The sequence below is a fragment of the Atractosteus spatula genome, chromosome 3 (assembly GCF_055471065.1).
Source record: "Atractosteus spatula isolate fAtrSpa1 chromosome 3, fAtrSpa1.hap1, whole genome shotgun sequence".
In the NCBI taxonomy this organism is placed as follows: Eukaryota; Metazoa; Chordata; class Actinopteri; order Semionotiformes; family Lepisosteidae; genus Atractosteus; species Atractosteus spatula.
Genome location: NC_142708.1, coordinates 57,172,637 through 57,195,555, shown reverse-complemented (window position 1 = coordinate 57,195,555; position 22,919 = coordinate 57,172,637). Strand labels below are relative to the sequence as shown.

At 35.2% G+C, this 22,919-nt stretch overlaps 1 protein-coding gene across 3 annotated transcripts; it reads left to right on the top strand.

The window, feature by feature from the left end:
- The first annotated feature begins 750 nt into the window (after positions 1-750).
- alpk2 (alpha kinase 2) lies at positions 751-22,277 on the top strand. Of its 3 annotated transcripts, XM_088911699.1 has the most exons (13): positions 751-840; positions 3,283-3,404; positions 4,080-4,182; positions 4,863-6,330; positions 10,135-12,682; positions 13,502-13,649; positions 16,074-16,201; positions 16,320-16,355; positions 16,863-17,143; positions 17,843-17,931; positions 18,720-18,937; positions 21,148-21,196; positions 21,385-22,277. In XM_088911699.1, exons 1-13 carry the CDS (start codon positions 830-832, stop codon positions 21,590-21,592), a joined length of 5,409 nt encoding a protein of 1,802 aa, XP_088767825.1. In that variant the 5' UTR covers positions 751-829; the 3' UTR covers positions 21,593-22,277. The 3 variants fall into 3 exon arrangements, with proteins under 3 accessions (XP_088767825.1, XP_088767827.1, XP_088767826.1); XM_088911700.1 differs by lacking the exons at positions 751-840; positions 3,283-3,404 and adding an exon at positions 3,439-3,500; XM_088911701.1 differs by lacking the exons at positions 751-840; positions 4,080-4,182 and having other exon boundaries at positions 3,281-3,404.
- The last annotated feature ends 642 nt before the right edge of the window (positions 22,278-22,919 follow it).

Sequence of the window (22,919 nt, the reverse complement as noted above, 5' to 3'; positions counted from 1 at the left end):
ACGACCACCATAGTGCACCAGTACACTCACCACACATCAGCTATCTGTGGGTAGGAGAACAGAGTGATGAAGCCAATTCATTGCTTTTAAGGGAGACAGTTTTTTAAATGTTGTTTTGAAATCACACAAAACAGAACAGGTTTTATAAGTGATACAGTAGGTGAGGTATTTGATATATGTAATTAGACGCATCCAGATAACTCAATGATTCTACCATAGTGACGAATGATGTCTGTGTTTAATATAATAAAAAAAGAATATGAGGTAATTATTGCTTTGAATATGACACAATGCTGGGTTCCAATAAAGTGATTTTTTAACATAGTTACAGTAATATACAAAAAACAACAATTTGAAAATGATCAAAGCATAGCTCTGTTATAACATTGCCTCTGATGACCTCTCTCTTACTGTAAATGTCTATTACATGTTGCCTTGTTTTTGCTTTTCTTTCACACATTTACCACATTAAACCAAATGATCCAAAACTAAATGTTAAAATAAAGAAATTACTCCTTATCCATAGGTACAATATACAATGACATAAACATACATTTATAAATCTTTGTCTTATAAGGAAAAACATTTTTCCATTTGATGTTGTTGACAAAACCACAGAAATACAATTTTTGCATGTTCGCAGGCATGTAGGTAGAATAAATATAGATCTGTGATGATGAGGGTTCAGGAATAGCACATGTTCATGCTATCAGGTAACCCAACTTTGTACTTGGGGGGGAAAAAGTTAAAAATAGATTCAGACCCACAGTTTTGCTTTAACATATTTCCACGTTCTATATCATCACTCAGTGCATTATCAGTGCATCGGATGAAAAACAGGTATGTAAAAATAATCTATTAATGTCCTTAAGTGTAATTAGTCTTATATTTTTAAAACCAATGTGGTGATGTAGATATTGGAAATAATTCTGTGACTTGATTCATAAAATATTAAACAAAATGATTATCATTAGCCATCCCTGTGACTAATCTATCAGTAGTAGGAAGACTACAAACCCTTTAGGATGGTAATTAACTATAATTAATGTCTTTCTTTAACACAGAGACCTTTAATGAAATATACTGTATATTAAAACTGAATTTGCTGTAAGACAAAATATACCGTATGTGGTCTATTTTGTCACTGTTTGATGGATGTCTTACAGTATTAATTGGACATTAAAACATCAAAATATGCACATACATATTAAAATGTAAACAAATGGTTTTCCCAGTTTAAGTAAAGAAAATATCACCATGATACATTCTTAGATTTCAGTCCATTAGTAGACTTTTCAAGTATGTAGGGTCTGCTTCTCTGCTGAATTCGCACTTAATGTGTTCTCTTGTCAGAATTGTAGATGTTTTAGTTATAAGAAACATTATTTTTCTGTTATTCAGGTGGATGTTAAAGGAATACAAAATGTAAGAGTAGGGGGAGTTTTGTTTTCTCTCTTATATCTGCTAGCTTTATTAAGTATGTACTGAATTTTCACTGACACTGATTTTTAGAATGGGAAATTACAATCAAGTTTCAGTTTTTCTTCATGCAAGGGGATTAGAATCAGATTTTTTTTCCAGGTACAGTTACGTAATCCAATAGCTTTCTGATGATAATCTTCATCATACAATGAACCTTGCTGCCTGATCTCATCAGATCTCAGAATTTATGTTTGGACTTAGCTAGTACTGGGATGGGAGACCACTAAGGAACATTTGGTTGCTGCTGATGTTCCCTCTAGATCATAATTGCCGAACCAACTCCCCAGTATGGTGACAGCAATTACTTTGCTGTCGGATGTGCATTTGGATTAAATGTTAAAGGATTCTTGGTGATTAAAGATCCCATATGAGTATAAAAACCCATACTCTGGCTAAATTCTTCTTTGGTCCTGAGCAATATGGCCTCCCTAAAGTTGTCATTTAATTCAGTAAGGAATTAAATTATATTCTCACTAACTGATCTACTATGTAGTGGGAATGCTGGTGCATAATGGCTTTTGCCTTTAATCCAGGTTAGTGCTGTTCTTTAGTGTTAGATGAGGTGGATCCTCTCCTCTTTTCAAAGCACTTTGGGGATCTACAGTATACAAAGGTGCTATATTGTGCAAGCAATTTTGTATTATTTTAATATATTGGGAATATATTGTATTATTTTGTAAATAATAACTTCCATTGCTTTCATACCCACACTGATTGTTATACTGGTGTGCATACCCACTATTCAGTTTTATGCAACAAAATGTATACACTGTACATGTACTGTATATCTTATTTGCACTTCCACTTGTATCCTGTACTTTGTGAACTTCTGATATAGAATACTGGTCTTCTTACAAAGTTAATAATTATGTCATGCCTTTCATTCATACAAATCTTTGATTTGTTTAAATAATAAATGCTTTAATCAAACAAGTGTTAAATGTCAGCTAAATTAATCAACTAGACTATATAATATTCTACACAACCCCATGACAGTCAAAAATAATTTAATGGTATTTTTTTTTATTATGGTCACATACAACATGATATTCACAACTGCAGAACTGCACAAATCTGCTAAAAAGATTTAGAAATATTTATCTAAATTTATCAAGATCCAGGGCTATATATAAAAATTATAGGAGGGTTGTGCACAATAGTTAATAATTTATTGCTCATTTTAGTTCTGTTAGAATATTATGACTATATTAAATAATATAACTTTAGAATCAAGAAAGGGTCCAGTCAAAGTTTAGAAGCTTAGAGAGTAGTGTTTGCATCCACTTACTGTATGTGCACAGAGGTTTCTGAAAACACCATTTTTTAATGCCTTCCAAAACAACTGATATTTTATCTTGCCCCCTACACAGTACAACGCATGTAACAGGTTGACATGACTTAAAGTTGCCCCAAATTCTTTCCTAACATGTTATATTGATATTGATGTTTTCTGGGACTTCTTATCTTATAGCTTAACTTTTTTCTACTCAAATCACTATGATTGGGTGGATTTTCTTTATTGTTATTTTTGAGTTTTACAGTTTAAATAAATAAATGAAATAAATAATTGATGATGTTGTACATGTGGTATCCCTGTCAACAGAATACATAAAAGTATGGGCCAGGGTACAATTGTAAATTAATATTTGGTTTTATGTACAGGGGTAAGATTGGGCTATATTGTAATACCACATATAGAAATTAATTTGTATATAATGCCAGGACTGACAATGACTCTTTGAGTAGTATGGATTTATTTAAAATGTAATTCAAATTTAAAAAAAAATCACATTGTTTTAGGTTTTATGAAGGTGAAATGGCAGACAAAGACACTGACCTCTCCTCACCTCACTTCATCGTGCCCCTCAGAAGTCTTGCTGTGCCAGAAAATGCTGATGTTCAACTAACTTGTACAATATCTGGTAAAATCAACCTTTTCAAATCTCATTTCAGAACTTGGATTTGGATGAATACATTTCATTACAACTCATTCTATAGGGAGATGCAATCAATCAAATGTAAATAATCCTGTGTTGTTATATATTTACAATGCGATTGTGGAAAACTGCAGTATTTTTATATCCTTATTATATTTAATGGTATATTAAAATATTTTGTAATGTTCCTGATAAGATATTTGTAATTCTGTTGCAATTAGAAGTGAAAATGTTATGTTGATGCCTTTTATGTTTTAAATAATTCCACACTAGTTTGTGGAAACTTCTCTTATTATGCAAACTCATGACATGACCTGCTATTTTAAATAGTACAAATAGTTTTCTAGTGTTGTATTTTAATGTTTTATTTCTGACAAGGAAAAATAAAATGTGTTTCACCCCTGTGATGTTGATTGCTATTTATCCAATCTTACTTCACCATTATCACAGTTCTACGGCAGGTAGTGAAATGTGTGCCCAACATTAAAGTCTAATTAATTACTAATAGATTTTGTAGTTTAATTCTATTCTATGCACAATATTTAGCCCTCTTATAATTAGTAAATACTGTGGGTTTGGTTTCATAATAGAAAATGTGAAGTATCATGTTGTTCTTGTGTCTTTGTAAGTATTATGCTTATGGTTTTCTCTGTTTTACAGGCTCCCCTGAGCCAACTGTCACCTGGTACAAGAATGGCCAAATCCTCAACAATTTAAGTGGAATTTTAAAGGACAACTGCATTCATATTCTTCATTTGTACAAGTAAATGACATTCAGAGGATACATTTCTCTTCGTTTTTATCATGACATTTAGTAACTGAAATTTACAGGAAACATACGGAAAACATAAATAATGCTTTTTGTACTGTATGTTTATTTTTTGCCTCAAAAAACTACTTTGTACAAAACTACTTTAGTCAGATAAAATAACCTGATTGGTATATTACTGTATTCCCTTTTGGCCTGTAAGAAATTCAATTAAAATTAGTAGAAAAATTTGTTTTTTATTGTCCTAAAGGTTTGGTAAGTATTTGGAAAAGTTTCAATTGGTCAGATTGATATATTATAAAAACCCTGGATTATAGCTACGGTGTATGTTTGAATTGTTATAGTGATTCACCTATGTTGGAAAATAGTTTATATTGTATTTTAGAATAAGTGCCAAAGTGTTCATGATGACATCCTATTGATGTATCTCAAGAAATACCGCTGGCTGAGTATCATAGCATTTGAATTACAGATAAATTATAGATTTCCTCTAGTCAGAACAACAAAAACATGCTTTAGTATGTTGATTGCTGTTTAAAGGAAAATAAGGTGACTATACATAAACTTTGAAAACCATAATGCTTAATAACATGCATTCATATACTATATTATTAACTAAAGATCTGTGCGAAAGGAGCTTAATTGAACTGACTTTCTCCTGTTTTTGCATTCAGGTGCACAGAAGAGGATGCAGGCCTTTACCAGGTGTCTGCAAGGAACAACCAAGGGATGGCCAGCTGTTCAGCTGTACTGGAAGTCGGTTCTTTGACACGAAATAATATTTTTCATCGGCTGAAGCAAAAACACAGTGAAAGTTTGCATTGCCGCAAAGGTGAGACTGCCAAACATCATGAAAAGGCAGCCACTCACAAGGAAAATGGGGACATTATAAAGAGAGCAGCTGCTGATGAAATGGCTTATGTCAAGATTCAGTCTGAATCAGATGTGGCTCATCCGATGGCTGATAAGAAAACTGCAAAAGAATTCAGTAATCTGAGCAAATTTAGAAGCAGAACTGAACATTTTAATCCTACTGCTAGACCACAAGCTGTTGTACAAACTACAAAAAGTCTTATAAAGGATCACATGGTTAATAGTAACTTTGATGCCCATGTCTTAAAAAGCAACTCCACAACTTCAGTCACTACACCATACCAGAAGAATGAAAACAGTGATTTAGCAGGGGCTATGACAGGCTTTAGACCACCTGTTGGTGTAAGTGAAATAGCTGACAAGTACTCCGGGGCCCAAAGGAAGCCTTTAATACACGCTTACTCTAAAAAAGGTTGCAATCATTCTAACGAGTTCTCATTGGGTTCCCATCTTATCTCAGAAGATGAAGATGATGAGTATGCTCTAGACGACTTAAAGTGCTCTGATGTCATGACAGATTACACTAATGCATTGTGGCAAGCTAGATTGCAAGGGCATGAGCTGCCACCTTTAAAAGAAAGTGATGGCATTGATGATGACCTATGCCTGAATGAAAGTCGGATTGGTAGCCTTAAAGAAAATATAACGCAGCCCCAAGTGTCAAATTACAGCGAGGATACCATTGGCTTCCCTGCAGACGACTCAAGATTGTGGAAGCCATCTGTTCAAAAAGACCCATCTGGGGACAGCTGTCCAGCCAGACGCTCTGTGATAGTTCACACAGCCACTAAGTGTCCAGACAGCTTGCCTTCTGTAGCAGCAGAACTGGAATCTATGGCAATTAAAGACCCAGCCATTGACACATGGGAAGAGAACAAGGAGGAGCATAATGGCTTGGCAGGAGAAGAAAGTATACAATCTAGTACTAAAGTGATGACTGAGGGACTGTCAGTAAACACAGAGAATTTAAAACCCAATTTAAAGATCAAGAAAGGTGAAACAGAAGCTTGGTGCTCATCAAAAGGAGGTAAAGAGGCCAGCGCTGGATCATTTTCAGAGGGATATTGCCCTGGAAATACTTATACAGATAAGGAGATGCGCTTGTCTCAGACTGGAACCGTGGATTCTAAGAAACCCTGTGAATGGGACATGACTAAAGTGATGTGTTCCTGTGAATATCTTAGATCTGTGGGAAACACAACTTTAAGTGACAATGCTTTAGTTACCAGTGCCTCCACAGGATGCATTCTTTTACAGCAAACAAACAAGGTAACTAAGGCTAAAAACTTTTCTTATAACACTTTTGATGAGTAAAAGAAAAATATATTTGAATGCACAATATTTGTAGAACATCAGGTAAGTTCAAAAGCTTCAGTACAGTATGCCTAATAAGAAAGAAATTGAGTTGCTTCAGTTGTCGTAACACCACAATACAATATTAACATATTCAAGCTACTGTCTTTTTTCCTCATTCTGTACTTTGTATTCAGTAAATGTACATATATTGCTTTGATTTATTAAGCTACTGTGTTGAAAAATAAGGTTTAGTACAAATGGGTAGTTACAGCACAAATTAGCATTTAGCATTTTAAAACATTTAAATATTTCAATGCATTTTAAGCAACACTGGTGACATTTCTCTATGTTTAACCTTATTGCTTAATATAGAGAAGTCCCATGGAAGCATGTTGTAATTTCAAGAGTAACTTTCTGTGACTGGTGCTCAGCCTTAAGGGTGGGGTTATCTTGTCCTTTGATTACACAGTGCAAAATAGTCTGAGAGTGACAGCTGCTGCTGTGAAGGAAATGTGATGTTTTGAAAAAGCCATAGATAAACAGAAATGCCACCTAATTATAGAGCAGGCTTAAAGATAATAGCACTTATACACTGGGTGAGACCAAGAACAGCTGATGAGCGTAACAAGACACTAATGAACAAAGGTTCCATCCACTCTATAGTGTATAACCAATCTTCTGAACCACGTAAGGAATTCATTTTAGTCAGCACACAAAAGTCGTTCAATAACATTCTAGCACATTTAACTGCTAATAGTTAAGTGTTCTGAGGATCATATGCAGCTTTTTCTTTTAAGAAAGCCAGGGTATCAGCTTTGGCAACATGGCTAGGTAGCTTCTTCCAGACTCCCACAACCTTTTGTGTAAATATAGGGTTTCCTGATCTCAATTTCAAATGCTACCACCCCATAGTTTCCACTTATGTCATCTGGTTTGTGGCAATTCGGTGTCCTTTCTGAAGACATGCAATGGATGTTTTTCTATTTACAACACAACTTCTCTTGGACCAGATCAAAATTTTCTCCAGTCTTTCCACCACCAAAAATAAGTGTAAGTGGGAATCAAAATAATTTAATGTTTGTTTCTGTTAGGTTAAGAATATAAAGTGTGGCATAAAAACTTTGCGATTCAAACATGATTCATTTTGTGATTTTATTTTTTAACTTGACAAGAGAGACACACAGCTTCAAATTCCATATTTTGATTCTTTATCAAGAGTGATTGCATCACTGTAATAGATATACAGTATAAAAATGTAAACTGTAACATCATCCCATTTTAAAATTGAGCATGAGAATCACAGACAATCAATGAGAATCACAGGCATGATTTGGATTAATTGTTTTAATTGTTTTGTTACCTTAACTTAATTGGCTGAAGAAACAGCATTCTGGCCTTAAGAACAAGGAATGAGCGAGGGAGCTGCTGCAAGTGTGATGATGAATAAGAGAGGGGTTGCAATAGAAGATGTGCAAATGGGTTAGAAACAGTTATTAGGATAGCAAATTACAAAAATTACAGCAGAGGTTAGAAAATGGAGCAGACACAGACATTAATTAAGTAAAAGCCTTTTGGAAAACAAAGGTTTTGAGCCTAGATTTAAATACCATCTGGGTAAGTATACCTGATATCCTTGGGAATAAAGGTCCATATCTTTGGGGCGTAGCTAGAGAAGGCTCTTCACCCACAGAATGTAAATAAGCTTGAGGGACATGTAGAAGACCTGAGTAGCAAGGTAAAGGTAGCAAGGTGGAAAGATAATAAGTCAGATGGGTACTAAGGTGCCAGGTCATGTAGAGCCTTGTAGATGAGCATGAGGATTTTGAAGTTGACTAGAAATCTAATAGGAAACCAGTGCAAGGACTCCAAGGTGTAATGTGATCGCTTGCACACATTATGACCTGTTTAGGATTCTTGCTGTCAAATTCAGAATATAATGGAGTTTGTTAAGTGTGGGTTTAGTGACGTAAATGAGCAGGGCATTCCAATAATCAGTAAACAATTCTTGAAAAAACAAATGTTTTACTAGCCTTTCTGCATCAGTACCAGACAACATAGGATGCAGTCTGGTGATGTTTCAGAGATGGAGGAATATTACTACAATATTATGCACATGAGGGTCAAAATCAAACAAGGATCGAATATCACCCTAAAGTCTGTATTACAAAAGCTTTATGTAGGTCATGGGAGGTGCCAAATAGCATGACCTCAGTTTTGGTGAAGGAAATTTTAAGTCATCAGGTTTTTATATCAGAGAAGAAATTAGAGAGTGTAGAGAGAACTACTTCAGTGTTAGGTTTAGTACGGACATAGATTTGAGTATCATCAGTGTATAAATTATAATTTAGACCATTTAAATATATGACCAATTAGAAACATTTAGATTCTGAATAGCAGGGGACCCATCATTAAGTCTTGGGGAACACCAAACTTAACGTACCCAACTTCAGAACTAAAACCCCCAAGAGAAACAACGTGTTGAATAAAATAAGAGCTGAATCATTTAAGAGTTGATGTAAATAAATCCAAATACAGTGCCAAGACAGGAGAGTAAAATGCCATTCTTAACAGTGTCAAAACCAGCACTTCTAGATCTAGGACTAGAAGATCACTTCTAGGTCTAGGACTAAAAGATCACTTCTAGGTCTAGAAGAATTAGGATAGAGACCAAGAGACAGTTGCCATAAGAATATCATTAGTAACTTTAACAAGGGCAGTTACTTTGATGTGTAATAGTCAGAAAACAGATTAGAAGGGATCGAAGAGATTATTTTAAATGAGGTGATTGTTACATTCTATTCAATTTAACATATTATAATAATACAGCGTATTCTTGTATAATTCTCTTCAGTAAGAAAAAAAATAACTTTAATTCAGAATTTTAAACTACCAAGAGCTTTCACCCACTGCAACCAGTAAATATATATTTCCTTTAAGATGTAAATGTTGATGAGTTTCCTGACATTTATTTTTAATTAATATCTGACTCACCAGTACAACCCTTCATGAATCATTGGCATTATCTCATTTTCCTGTCAGGTCTGACTGCTTGCTGCTCATTCTCTGTAATCTCTTAAGGGAATTCATACAGGCTGGGTGATTTAATTGTTAATGCAAATAATTTTTCAAAGGAGGGTTTTGACACAAACCCTGGTTCTCACTTTGAATTATTTTGAATGAATTTTTTTAAGTTCTTTTACTCCATTTTTTGTATGTGAAGTCATACCAAGGCCAGCGATTCTTCAGCATTTGTTTGTTTCTTCAAGAACTACATTCTTTGGAAATACATTACTTTCATATTAATAGGAGAATTTTCTTAGCCGAACATGAAAACAAAATTAGATTTTTTTCTGAAATGTGCTTAAGGCGACACTTAGTAAAACCATATGATCATCTGTATATCTAGACTTCTGATAGATATTAAGTTTAATCATTTAATGGGAGAATGAGAAATTATATTTTGTAGGTCTGTTTCTCATTAGAAAGTTTTCAAATGTACTAACGTTAGTCAGGTAGGTTGGATCCAGTTTACGTCTATTCAACTGTTTCTGTACATTGTTTTTATAATGTTTATAGTGACTTTACAGCAGCAAAAATGTGTATCAGAAAATGTTTTCTTAAATAATTTATTTTATTTTTAGGGTAAACTTGTGTTCTGTAAACATACATAATAAAATATATAAAATATATAATTAATTAATTAGAATTCCCAAGTATATCTCTAAATATTATATTGCTTACTTAAAGAAAATTAAGATAACTATTTTTTTCCCACAGGGTGAGGCTGGTAACACCATAAGGCATAGCGAAACCAGCATTACAGATCCTTATCTAGACTATGAATTAAAGGAAGAAGAAGAAGAAAACAATGGCCCCGGGAAGTCTGACAAAGACATCAGCCAGCATTTTCCTGTGGATTTTATCCACCGAAAGAAAAGAAATATGGATAACTGCTCTCAAAGAACAGTCTCCAGCATGGAGGTTCAATTACCTAGAGAGGCTTCAGATGGTGACATCTCTGTCTCTGCAGTTAAAACAGAAAAACTACATGTCCCTGAAGAATACATGAACCATGAAGAAGGAGCTCCAAGGAAAGGGAAGGATACCATGTCTACTTCAGATTCTCAAAAACAAAATGGTAGTTTGTTTTTAAAGTCTGAAGTGGATGACTCTACAGAGAAACCTTCAACTTCCCTTTACCAGGAAATGTCTCCTTACGGTAGAGGTTGCTTGGATAGGGACCAGAACCTCAGCGAGGGTTTACTGCATGGTTTTCAAATGTGCTCAAATTCCTGTTCAGTACCATTTAAAGCCAATGAGAATTCAGAAACTTCAAATCAAACAATTGGACTAAGGACTAAGCTTGTGCCAGAAGGCTTTTTCAATGAAGGTGAAATTGGTTCTGTGGGAATTCAGATTCATAAGGAAGATGAATGTAGCACTGAAGAGACTGAAACACATGCTCTTTTTGAGCATGTTCCTGAGGAGGACAAATGTTCTTTGGCTGCCGATGCTGAATCTAAAAGTGACACCATACTTGATCAAAATCAGAACCTCTGTTACAAAGACAACACATTCTTCGACCAGTGTCAGTTTTTAGGTTTGGCATCTGCACAAGCAACATTTCAAAAATCATTATGCAATGATTCATCCTGCCAAAAAGAGATTGCACCAGGCAAACCTGTCTTAACTATGGAATTTCATGATTTGGACAACAAGCAAAATAAATCTACACATGCATTTAGCAATGTCAGCAAAGAAATTTCAGATGTAATCAGATTAACAAGTGACATTTTGACTACAGCTAAGGAAGATAGTCTTGTACATATGACATTATTTGTACCAGATTGTCATCAAAAAGACCAAAAAGGTGAAAAACAGAAAAATTGTATAATAATAAAAGATGTAACTATGGTTTCTGATTCCATGGTGCTGACACATGAAACTGAAGGCTCTCACAGTGCAGTAAAAATGACTTCAACAGAAAAAATAATCACAACAGGAAATGAAAGCTCAACTTCCTCTAAACCTCAAGATGCTATTTTAGTTGATCAAGTGCACAACAGGGTTCAGTTCATTTACACTGATGAAGTAAACTCAGGGAAAGCAACAGCTGAGAATGGAGTTCAACAGTCAAGAGAAACCTGGTCTAGTCACAGTGCTGAAAAAGAAACTACTGAAATATCTCAAACACTTACAAAAAATACAGACCCAAGTGAAATTTCATCTGAACCATTGAAAACAATGTGTAAACCTCTAAATATCGATGTTCAAAATTGCATTGGTGCTCAAACTTACAGTAGAATGGAACAAGAACAAAGATTCCACCTGCCTCAAAAAACTACCCCAAAATCCAAAGATAATCCTACTGACATATCTTTTGAAAATGGCAGCAATATATTAAAACCCATTAATCTGGACAGCACTCTACAAACTGCCTCACATCAGGTGAATACTGCTCCTCAATCTTTTGCCATGTGCATATCAATTGAGCAATGTCCTTTGAGTGAAGCTAGTTTTGAAACAGCTGCTGATAGGCCTCTGAATGGAGCAAAAAAGTCTGGTTTTAAGAGAGAGGTCCTTGAAAAAGAGACATTTTGTGATCCTGAGGCAGTTCTCAGATTCCATGAGCAGATACCTATCTGTGGGGAGACAGCAATATGTAAGCAAAATAATAAACTGAGCGTGCCAGTCCAACCAGAAAAAGAGACTAGTTTGTCAACTCAGAAAAAAGAAAAAAGCACTCATAGATCTCATAGCAGGAAGAAAAAAAATCGGACACTGCCAGTAAAGGACAACATAGAACATTCACATCAATATTACAAAAAGCCAGGGTTGCCTTCAGTGGAAGTAGAAAAGCCCAAAGTAATACCCCCTAAGGTAAAACCTGAAGCTTTGGAGGCAAAACCAATGTCACAGGGGAAGAAAAACAATGAAAATCTGATGACAGTTGCTCATAGAAAGGAACACTTTCATTTGCACAATGCACAGAATCAATTGTCAGTCAGAAACATTGCCAGTCAAACATTGGGGGCAGGAGAAAAGGTCACTATTTTGGAGAATTCTGTGAATTTAATATCAAAAGAAGAAATTCAGACAGCATCTTCAGTCCAGAATGAAGGTAATGAAGAACTGGCCAAGCGCATTCGTTTGTCGGATGAAGGAGTTGACCAAGATACTTCAGAAGTGGAGTGTCAGAAGCCTGAATTGGGAAAAAATGATTATTCTGGACAACTAATGAAGGATGAGAGAAAAGCTTCAACAGAGATGACCCACAAAAAACCCCATAAAGAACCACACACTGAGAAGCAGCAGGAAGAGAAAAGTAAGGAAAAAACTCTAGTTGTCACTCTCAGAAATAGGATTGCTAGAATCTCTTTCTCACATTTAAATAAGTAATAAAGTAAGCAACACATATATTTGTAACTACCTAAAAGTTTTAATGATAAGGATTAGATGGTACAAGAGTTTGTTGCCTCCTATCATATTCAAAAATATTTCCCAAATAATGAACCTCCCATAGTTCTCTTGCTTAGCATTTTAAACACAAACTCTAAATACAAAATGAGTACTTTGGGAAAAAAAAATATTCTTGCAGTTCCATATTTTTTCCCATTAGGTATCCCTAATAGAAATTCATGCTGTGTTTTTCTCACACATTTACTTTTCTTTGGCTCACTGCATGTGCCATACTTTTTCAGTTTCATGCTTTGCCCTGCATACTGTGCTGAATCATTTCACTATTATGTGAGCTACTATGTTTTACTCAGCTTTAACAATGGTTGTATAAAGGGTACCTTGCTGCAGAACTATTGCAAAAATATTTATTTTTGATTCTCATGGAAGTGTAGGCATTATAAGACTTTCCTACAAGCAGCTAATTTCAGCTGAGCTCTTAGTTAATTGAACTAGTGAGCAAAAATATTTCAAGTATTTATTATGTTTCCATTTTGTCAGAGAACATTTTGCTCTCTTTGAGCTGAAACAATTTAATTTGACTCCAGGATTAAATTATGTCAAAGCTCAGACATGTTTATGTGTGTAAAACACATAATGGGTGTTTTTTATTGTACAGGTTTTCAGTGTAATTTTCTCTCTTGACAGAAATAGAAAAAAGATCAAATCAATGTATGTATTTTCTTAGCCCCGAAAATTCTGCAGAACATCCAAGCAGAAAGAAACCTGGGGGATTCTGGGAACATCAGTCTCTGCTGCCAGTTTGGTAACATCCATACTGACTGTTCCATCACATGGATTAAAGATGGGTCTGTTCTGGCTGAAGTAGAGAGAAGGTAAAATAGATATTGTAATTGATGGAAAATAAATTACTTTTAAAGCAACACAAAACATTTCATGCAAGCTTGTTACCTACCATATAGCCTTTGGAAATCAAGATATTATTGTTATTCTAGGAAGAAAAGGCCTGTTGCATGCCCTCTGTGTGGTACAGTATGTATCATATTACTTGACCTATTATGGGATTAGTCATAATCCTATATTCACCATGTTTCATCAGTGTCGTCAATGATGAGTTCATCATTATTCATCATCCCAGAACGCATGAAAAGATTTTAAAGATTTTGCATATTCACACATATTGTCATTGTCATGTTATTATTGATGTTGACTTTCTTATTTGTGTGCTGAATTTTGTCATTGTTGTTTTTTTTTTGTGTATTACCTGTTGAGGATCCACTATCATAGTCCTTGTGTCCTGTGTGCTCTGTCAGTTTTTGTCAAGTTACAGAACCTGATGCCCCTCTGGTTTAAATGGTGTCTTACCTGTCCATCAAGGGGAGCTGGGGTGGAGCTTAATGTATTTAGTCTGGTAGTGGTGGTGTATTAATCAGTCTTTGACTTGTTAGTCTGTGCTGTGTTCTTTAACATAGCTTGGCAAGTTGTAGGCCTGGTATGTGGTATTCCTAAATCTGCTATACTGTATGTGAATATACCTGGAGAAACTAGTTTGTTGTATGTTTAATCTTCCTTTGTAAATATGTTTATTTGCACAAGTCCCTTAGTAAATGGACACTGGTTTAGTAGTCTATTTTTTACAACTTCTGTCAGGAAGAACAGTCACAAAGAAAAAGCTGCACCTGCACCTTTTTAAATGACCGAAACAGATCGATTTGTGAAGCTGGTCAATTAAAAACAACAAAAGCCAGAGGGATTGAAAATATCCGCTTTAACTTAACCGTTTTCAAAGATCATGCCAACAGGCCCATATAAAAACTGTATTTACTTTTTTTATTTTTTTCATCTAGAGACTCAGGAGAGTCCAGAAGTTAAAAAGTATTCTTATTATGTAATTTGATTTGAATATTATGATGTGATTTTTGTATCCTTTTGAAAGGATTCATACAATTACATGAATATGATAGCAAGAATATACCTGAAAAATAGTCATAATATGGTTGCAATTTTTATGGTGCATTTATATATATATGTTACATATATTTTTATCTTTATTGAAAGAGATATCCTTTCCTATCACTTGAGGGAGCTCTTTCATAAAGTTTCTGATGATAACTAGAGCAGCTTGGCAGGAGTACTGAGGGACGCTTACAGGTAGTGATTCAAGCGTGACTGGATTTAGTGGGAGTACAAAATCATGCAAAAACATACATTATGTAATATTATGAATCATAAATATTCATTTTCAAATGGCTTAATATTTATCTACCTTAGGCCAATTGAGCAGTGTGCTTAATAATTTATAAGAATAAATTATTTTAATACATTCCAATGTGCATTTCTCAGAGAATATTGCTTTCTCCAGTGAAGCCTTTTTTAATCTTCCTTGGCCCATTTGCCTCGGATATTGTCAATAGTTAATTAAAATGGGATTTTGTGATATTTGGAAAAGCACAAGAATAAGATAAGGGGAGGATAGGTCTGCTTTTAGATGAACAAACCAGATGACATATTTACAAACTCGGTTTTTAATTTAATTTTGCTCTAGATTCAAGCGAGCAAATTCTGGCAGTGTTAAGAATTACATATTTTGGATATATGGGAGTATGTTGCTGCAGATATTGTAGAACTGAACATCCACACTGTGGGACAGTGGTGACATCACATTGTTACTGCACTGCACCAGCTGCGTCATTATTGCAGCATAAATCATTTCAGTGTGCTTAGCTGGTCTTGAGCTGAGATTGTCTTGGCCTCTATAAAAGGTTTTGGAAGAGCAGAAATATGCAGATAATTCTGTGTTTAGAGGGAGAGGAAGAAAATAAGACCTTTAATTTGCACTCAGAAAATCTAGAATCACTAAGTACCCTCACAGCTCACAACATACTGTGATTTGCTGTATATTGGTGTGTGTCAGTACTTGGTCTGGACAGACCACTGTTCCTGTTTTTTGGTTCTCGTTTCAAAAATGGCCTTGTTAAAATATATACTTCCCAGCAACTTCAGAATACAGAACTTTATACAGTCTCTCCTCAACCTTCTAATTAACAATATGCAGTGTATGATACAGTAACTGGACATAGGCAGGGATAATTATTAACACAACTCAGCTTTTAAGACCTGAAAGAAAAGTTTAAAATACTTCTAAAATAAAAATAGAACCTGGCTGTTACACAGTGAGACACACAAAGAGATTCTGGGACATGGTGATTTCCCAGGACCAAGACTGAAAAACACAGGTCTATCTTATTGGAAAAATTAGGCTGTTTAGCTCACAGACATTAATTTCTCATTCTTCACAGCACAGGTGATGAAAGCCCAGTCTTCTTTACAATTGTAAAAGCCTCCAGTAAAGACATAGGAATTTACCAGTGCCAGCTCAACAGCTCTCTCGGAAATGTGTCTTTAGATTACTGCTTCAGTTTAGAAGGTAAGAATCCTCATAATTGCCATTGCATTTCTTCATTTTCTGATTTTTAATGGAAGAAAACTATTTCATTTTGTGGTTTTGTTTAAAAAATCCTTTTAATTTTTATTTTCTTTCTTAGCACTGAATGAGCTCGTCCCTTGTCAAAATCATAAAGGTAAGCCATATTTTACTGAGGTACAAAAATCACTGAGGGCAATGAGTCTGAGGTTTCTGTTTTTTTCTGAAACATGCTTGCTCATAGAAGCACAAGTCGAAAATGCAGTGAAATTACGCTGTGGATGCAAAACTATCACAATTTAAACTTTAAGCATCACAAATAAAAGCTTGTAGACTGAAACAATAGGTTTTCCATTTTAAAGTAAGTCATTATGAAGTTTGAAAAGGCAGATCTGTAAAAACATTACATTTGAGTACGTTTTTTTCATTGACCCATATTTTTGGATCTACTGTAGGTTGAAGTAATACAGTGCCACACTCCTAAACAGGAAAGAGCTCCAAAAGTTCTTTTGTTAGTGTTTGAAATGTAAATGTATGTGTTGGGTGATAAATGTGTTGGTTTTGAAGAGCCTTTGGTCTTTTATGACACACAATTGTGTTTTTTTTCTTTAAGGATAAAATTACTACTAATGGAAAAATATAATTTTATTTCTTTTATCTATAGTGGCAGAAGGAGAAAACATTAAATGTGCTGAGCTTATGTTCAGAGATGATTTTCTAAGTGACCAGTATTTTGGAGACAATCAGTATGGCAGTATTACTACAGAAGAGGACCACTTTGGAGAGGGCATGCACCGTAAAGCTTTCAGGACAAAGATTGTTGATGGCCTGAAGTCTCTGTTTCACCCTGGGCATCCCTGTGTCCTCAAAGTGCACAACTCCATCAGCTATGGGACCAAAACCAATGAAGAATTAGTCCGGAAGAACTATGACTTAGCTGTAGAGGTAAATACTGCTTGCACTTGTACTCCTGTTTCCAAAGAACTGACCCACATTAAACTAGCAATTCACCTCACTGACCAAGTGTAAATTACAAAGCAAGTACAGTATATCATAGGAGTTTCTACGAAAACAAGAAAGCCAAAAATATTAATCTGATAAACATCAGGTAATGGATTTGTATCTGGTAGTCTGCAGAAAGGTCAAAGTTTTGGACTGGATTTTAGTCAGTAGCTAAGTTAATCTATTTAAAAGAGGGAATCTGTTAAAATGGTTCTTTAGGAAAATCTAAACTTTGCAAAGTTAAAAGCAATCCAACATTTACTGTACATGTTCACAATTAAATTTATGAACCCGAAGATTCTACCTTAATTCTTTTGTTTCATTGTTTTTATTATCTAGATTTTTAAAATTTTACTACACCAAGGGATTTTACATTTTCCTTGCACATACAGTACATAAAAGTAGGTTGTAGAATGTAGTAGTTGAGTAATGTAAAAAGTTGAAAATCCTAATTAAGAGTTTTGGTAAAAACATTACATTAAAACATTAAATTACATTTTGTTCATCTTTCATAAAGAAACATATAAGGGTTAACAATGTCCTGATGCTAAATTTAACATGAATAGAACTAATACTAAATAAGATATGAATGCTGATAAATTATTTTAAATTGAATTTTATTTTAAACTTCTTTTACTTTAGGAGTGTCATGTGCAGAACACAGCAAGAGAATACCTTAAAGCATATACAGAGATTGCCATGTCTACAGAAGGATTTGGAGATATTCCCGAGTAAGTACTGTACATCTCCAGATTTAGCAACTAAGCCTTGACAGCATTACAGTATGTGACATACAGTAATCTAGTGTGATCTTATCGATCAAGACCTTTGGACACCCCATATAATGATATTCACAGACATTTCTTTGGTTTCTTTATCCACTTCATCTGATTTTCCACACTAAGGACAATTATTGAATGAGAAAGGAATCAAAATGTCACCCAATTATTAAATCCATTAGGATTTGAAATTCAAGGCTTTTTGAAATTTATGAGCTGAAGTATACAGTACATGATACTGTATACAGTAGTGAACTGTAAAATGAATTTGTCATCAATTCATCAATGTAATCAATGAGACATCATCTGATATGTTAGCTTTTAAATTTTGGACCTTTAACATAAGATACTGACTTATTGCAGCATATGGCTTTTGTACAGTTCCTTAATATACTGTATGGTATAGTGAACTTTGGAACTATAGTGAAAATTGGAGGTGCACATATGATTTCTTGATCATTAGAATTAATATCTCTACAGTCTTAACATTACGTTACGTAACATTTTATTGTTGCTTATTTTCATTTGAAATAAGTACAACATGCTGTAAAACAAGTCGGAATGAAAAAGACAATGATTAAAGGATGCAAAATGCACATCGGAGTCCCTCTTTCATAGTGGATTTCAATGTTTGACTTGTAGATTGAGATGTAGCCTGAATGTTTCCCCTCTCTCCAAGTTCGTTTTGAAAGTCTCATGAATAAGCAGGTTTTCACAGTCATTTTTTATTTTTATTTTAGGATCATTCCCATTTACCTTGTTCACCGCCCTACCAATGAAATCCCATATGCCACACTGGAAGAGGAGCTGATTGGAGACTTTGTGAAATATTCGGTGAAGGATGGAAAGGAAATCAACTTGATGAGAAGAGATTCAGATGCAGGGCAGAAATGCTGTACCTTCCAGCACTGGGTCTACCAAAACACAGAGGGTAACCTGCTTATCACAGATATGCAAGGTAACGTTTCAGTTAGCATACATACAGTAATAAAGATTTCAGAAACGTTAAGGTCTGTCATTTAGAGGAAGAAATATATTTATTGACACTTATTTATTGCATTTGTTTATTTGTATATTGCATATCATATATTTGTCCTGCTCTGAGGCACACATCAGGGTGATTTACAAAAGTGTTAATCAATCTCTTTGCAAATGTCCTTGGAACTCGCTTTGAGAAGAAAAGAAAACTTACTTTGTGACTTGTCACTTCTAGTCTCACTGGGCATCCAAATAATTAATACGGTCTGCTGTTTGAGAGCAGAAAGAAGCCAAAATTCCAAGGGATGTTTGTCACAAAATCTCTTACCATTTTGTAAATCAAAATACACATTTTTAGGAAGTGAAAATCATGAGATCTTTAACATCTTCCAAAAGCATCTGTTGTGTTATGTCTCTTCGTTACAGTACTGTTTTTTCTAAGCTCAACTGAAAAAATCAAATCCCAATAAATTTAATCACAGAACGAAGTGAAAATGTCACTATGCAAATTATACAAGACTAATAAAATAACCATGTGGCAGACATTATTGTGTATTCTGTGTATGGTTGTTACGTCCCAGTGTGTGTTCTGTGTGTGTTTTTTCTGTTATGTCCACACCCTTGATTGGTGACCCTTGATTGTTCTCCCTTCCCCATTGGCCAACCATCACACCACTGTTTCAATATGATGTCATCATCAATCAGCCCTCAGCCAATCAGAACTCATTTTATTCACTATATAACATGGAGGTTTTCAGCAAGAAGAGGCCTTTCGTTTGACTTTGGTCCCGTTTGGTTTTGGTTATCGCTTCGCTTCGCTTCGCTTCGCTTCTGGTTATTGCTTTGGCTTCGTTTGTTGGTTTGTTTTGCTTTGTGTGTGTGTATTTTCGTATTGCTTCGGCTTTGTTGTTTTGTTGGGTTTTTTTGTTAGTTTCTTTGTACTTTCGTTTGTTTGTCTGTTCATCCTTGTTTTGCCATTACCTTGCCCCAGTGTTACATGTTCAACTTTTGTGTTCTTTTGTACCCTGCTCCTGTTGATTACTCTTGTTTTCCCTTATTTGTATTCCTGGTTCACTTGTGTTTTTGTGTGAACTTTTGTATATAAGGTTAGTTTAGGTTGTTGGGTACACTTACACACTTAGTTGATTTTGTATTAGTACACTAGTTTAGTACAGGTGAGTGCCATTTGTCTTGTATGGTTTTGGGTAGTCAGTGCAGGTTAGCTAGGGTGTTGAAGACGCCAAAGACCGTGTGTTTCGGGTTTTCTTTTGTAGTCAGATTAGCTTTCCCTCACTGTCCTAGCCAGCTCCATTTTTGTTTGTTATTTTCTTTCCTTTGGCACCACTCTAGTTCCTTACCCTTGTTATCATGCTTCCTAGTCCCTCACCAAAACCCCCCCTGCTTCCAAAAGAATTATCCTAAATGTTACACCCCTTTACCCCTAGACACTTGGGGTCGTAACAATGGTACACTTTCCAGAGCCAGCAACATCTGGATGTGCCTGAGCAAATAATTAATTTAATAATGTAACAACTATGGTGGAATGCAAATTAGAATAAGACTGGTACTGTATATATCATCTGATTTTAATATTTACAGATGAAAGGAACAAGAGCTATACTGTATGTTACACATTTTGCTACCATCCAAGGTTAAGGGCATACAGCACATGCTAAAACAGGTTAAGTTAAGATAAGATCACTTTATTAGCCATATACAATTTCTTGCGTTAGGAATTCATCTTTTCGCATACCCCAGCTTACTCTCCACGAGACACAGACACACAGACAGGGAAAGAAGCCTGGGGTCAGAGCACAGGGTCAGCCATTGTACAGCGCCCCTGGAGCAGTTGGGGTTAAGGGTCTTGCTTAGGGGCCCAACGAAGTAGGATTCCTCTGCTGACTGCAGGATTTGAACTGGCAACCTTCCAACCAGAGGCACGGATCCTTAGCCACAGTGCCACTGCTCCGCCCCCAGATTATTGTAGCGCTCTCGGGTTCACGTGGGTATGTGCCTTCACTGCTGCCTCCTCAGGTCGGCCCCCCACCCCTGGGGACTCGAACCCAGGCCTCTGGTGTCACTCAACAGGGACCCAGCCAGTTGAGCTAAAGGGTTATCAGGCTCATTTTATTTTCTGCCCTTATTCTTTAATTTGTAAATTTATTTAAATAAAACATATTTCATTCACAGGTGTGGGGATGAAGTTAACTGATGTTGGAATAGCGACCTGTAAGAAAGGGTAAGTTTATATGAAGTGTCTGAATTCCTGAGTTAGCTGGCTTCAGAAATCATTTGGAACAAAACTAAAAGTATATTTATTATGTTATATCAGAAAGTATCTGTGTGGTTGTATTGTATATCAGTCATGAAATCAACCATATACGGTAATGCTGATTTCTGAAATAAGATTTTGCTTCTGTTTTTTAGGTACAAGGGTTTCAAAGGCAACTGTGCCACATCCTTCATTGACCAGTTCAAAGTTCTCCACCAGTGTAATAGGTTCTGTGAAATGCTCGGGCTTAAGCCTCTACAACTCAGTCAACAAAAGTCAAGAAGAACAACACCTGCTCCAAAACCACCGGCACAGCCCACAAAGAAAATAATTTTCACTCTCAAACCCCAGAGCAAATCCTGAGAACAATTGAACTTGGCATTAATAGTTAAAACTATAACAATTTTACATTTTAAAATATAATTCTTGAGTGACCTTTCTTCTCACATGCCTATAATTCCCTAATTTGTATCAAAAAATCTTTTTTGATACTGATTTTCTGCACTTGCAGTATATAATCCTTCCTTATAATGTTTCATGTACAGTACGTTTTGAAGAAATGTCTTACAATCTTCTATATCCGTGGGGATGGAACAAATTTAGCTGAGGTCATTTACAGTAGTACTAATTCTAATCACAATCTGTGAGAATAAGTGGTTTGAAATGACAGGCGCTATAGCTTCATGTACTATGTTAATTTGGATTTTTCACCTGATGCATTGATTTGCATGTATTGTATCAGCAGGGATGAATTTTGATCAACACTGATGCAAATGTTCCACTGCTTGGCAAAGCACCAGAGTAGATGTACAACATCCAACATCTTAATCTCTGTGTGTTTTATAAGAAATGTATACTGAATGGCTGCCTAACGCTGTGTCTATGGGTCTTTTTAAGTTGAACTGCTAATTTACACATGCTCCATCAAGTATCAGTACAGTATATTCTGTTTTTTACATTTTTCAAAGTAATGTTGAATTGTACTGTAATGACATTTCCCTTTACTGTATGACATTCACAAATAAACAGCTATTATTCTACTGCATGAGTGCCTCAGTTGAATATTTTAACATTTTGTACTTCATGAGAAGATGTGTTTTATTTGGTATACTTTTACAAAATGATATTTTTAAATATTGAGTTTTGTACTTCACAATATTTAAATAAATATTAGTAACATAGATTATAGTTTGCTAACACTAATAACCAATTCATACAGTGCTGTTCTGTTATTTAATTAATTAATTTTCAGACAGTTTTCAGACTGAATGACAATATATTCCAATATGTTAAAGGGCCTGTCTGTCCGGTCCCATAATCTGCAAATGGGGCATAAGGGAGAAGACACATCTCCTCTAATTGTGGACTAATGAGGTGGGGAAATATTCCTGTTCTTGGTGGAGTTAGCAATGAGAAGTCAATTTAGAATTGCCAATCATACTTAACATGTGTGGGAGGCTGGAATATACCAGGGCACCCAGCAAAACCCCACATAAAGAAAAAAGAGAACATATAAACTCCACACAGACAGACACCCAGACCCTTGAGCTGTGAAAAATATGTAGGGGACAGCACAGTGGCACAATGGTTAGCATTGCTGCCTCAAGGTGTTGGGACTCTAAATTGGATGAAACAGAAAAGTGATGGATGGATTTATCTGAAGGTGCAAGGAGTATTTACAGCATACAGT

Bases quoted from the DNA above. Each gene is read 5' to 3' on its own strand.
- alpk2 (XM_088911699.1), top strand. The intron at 17,144-17,842 runs GTAAATACTGCT...CTTTTACTTTAG, and splicing joins ACTATGACTTAGCTGTAGAG to GAGTGTCATGTGCAGAACAC. The intron at 17,932-18,719 runs GTAAGTACTGTA...TTTTTATTTTAG, and splicing joins GGATTTGGAGATATTCCCGA to GATCATTCCCATTTACCTTG.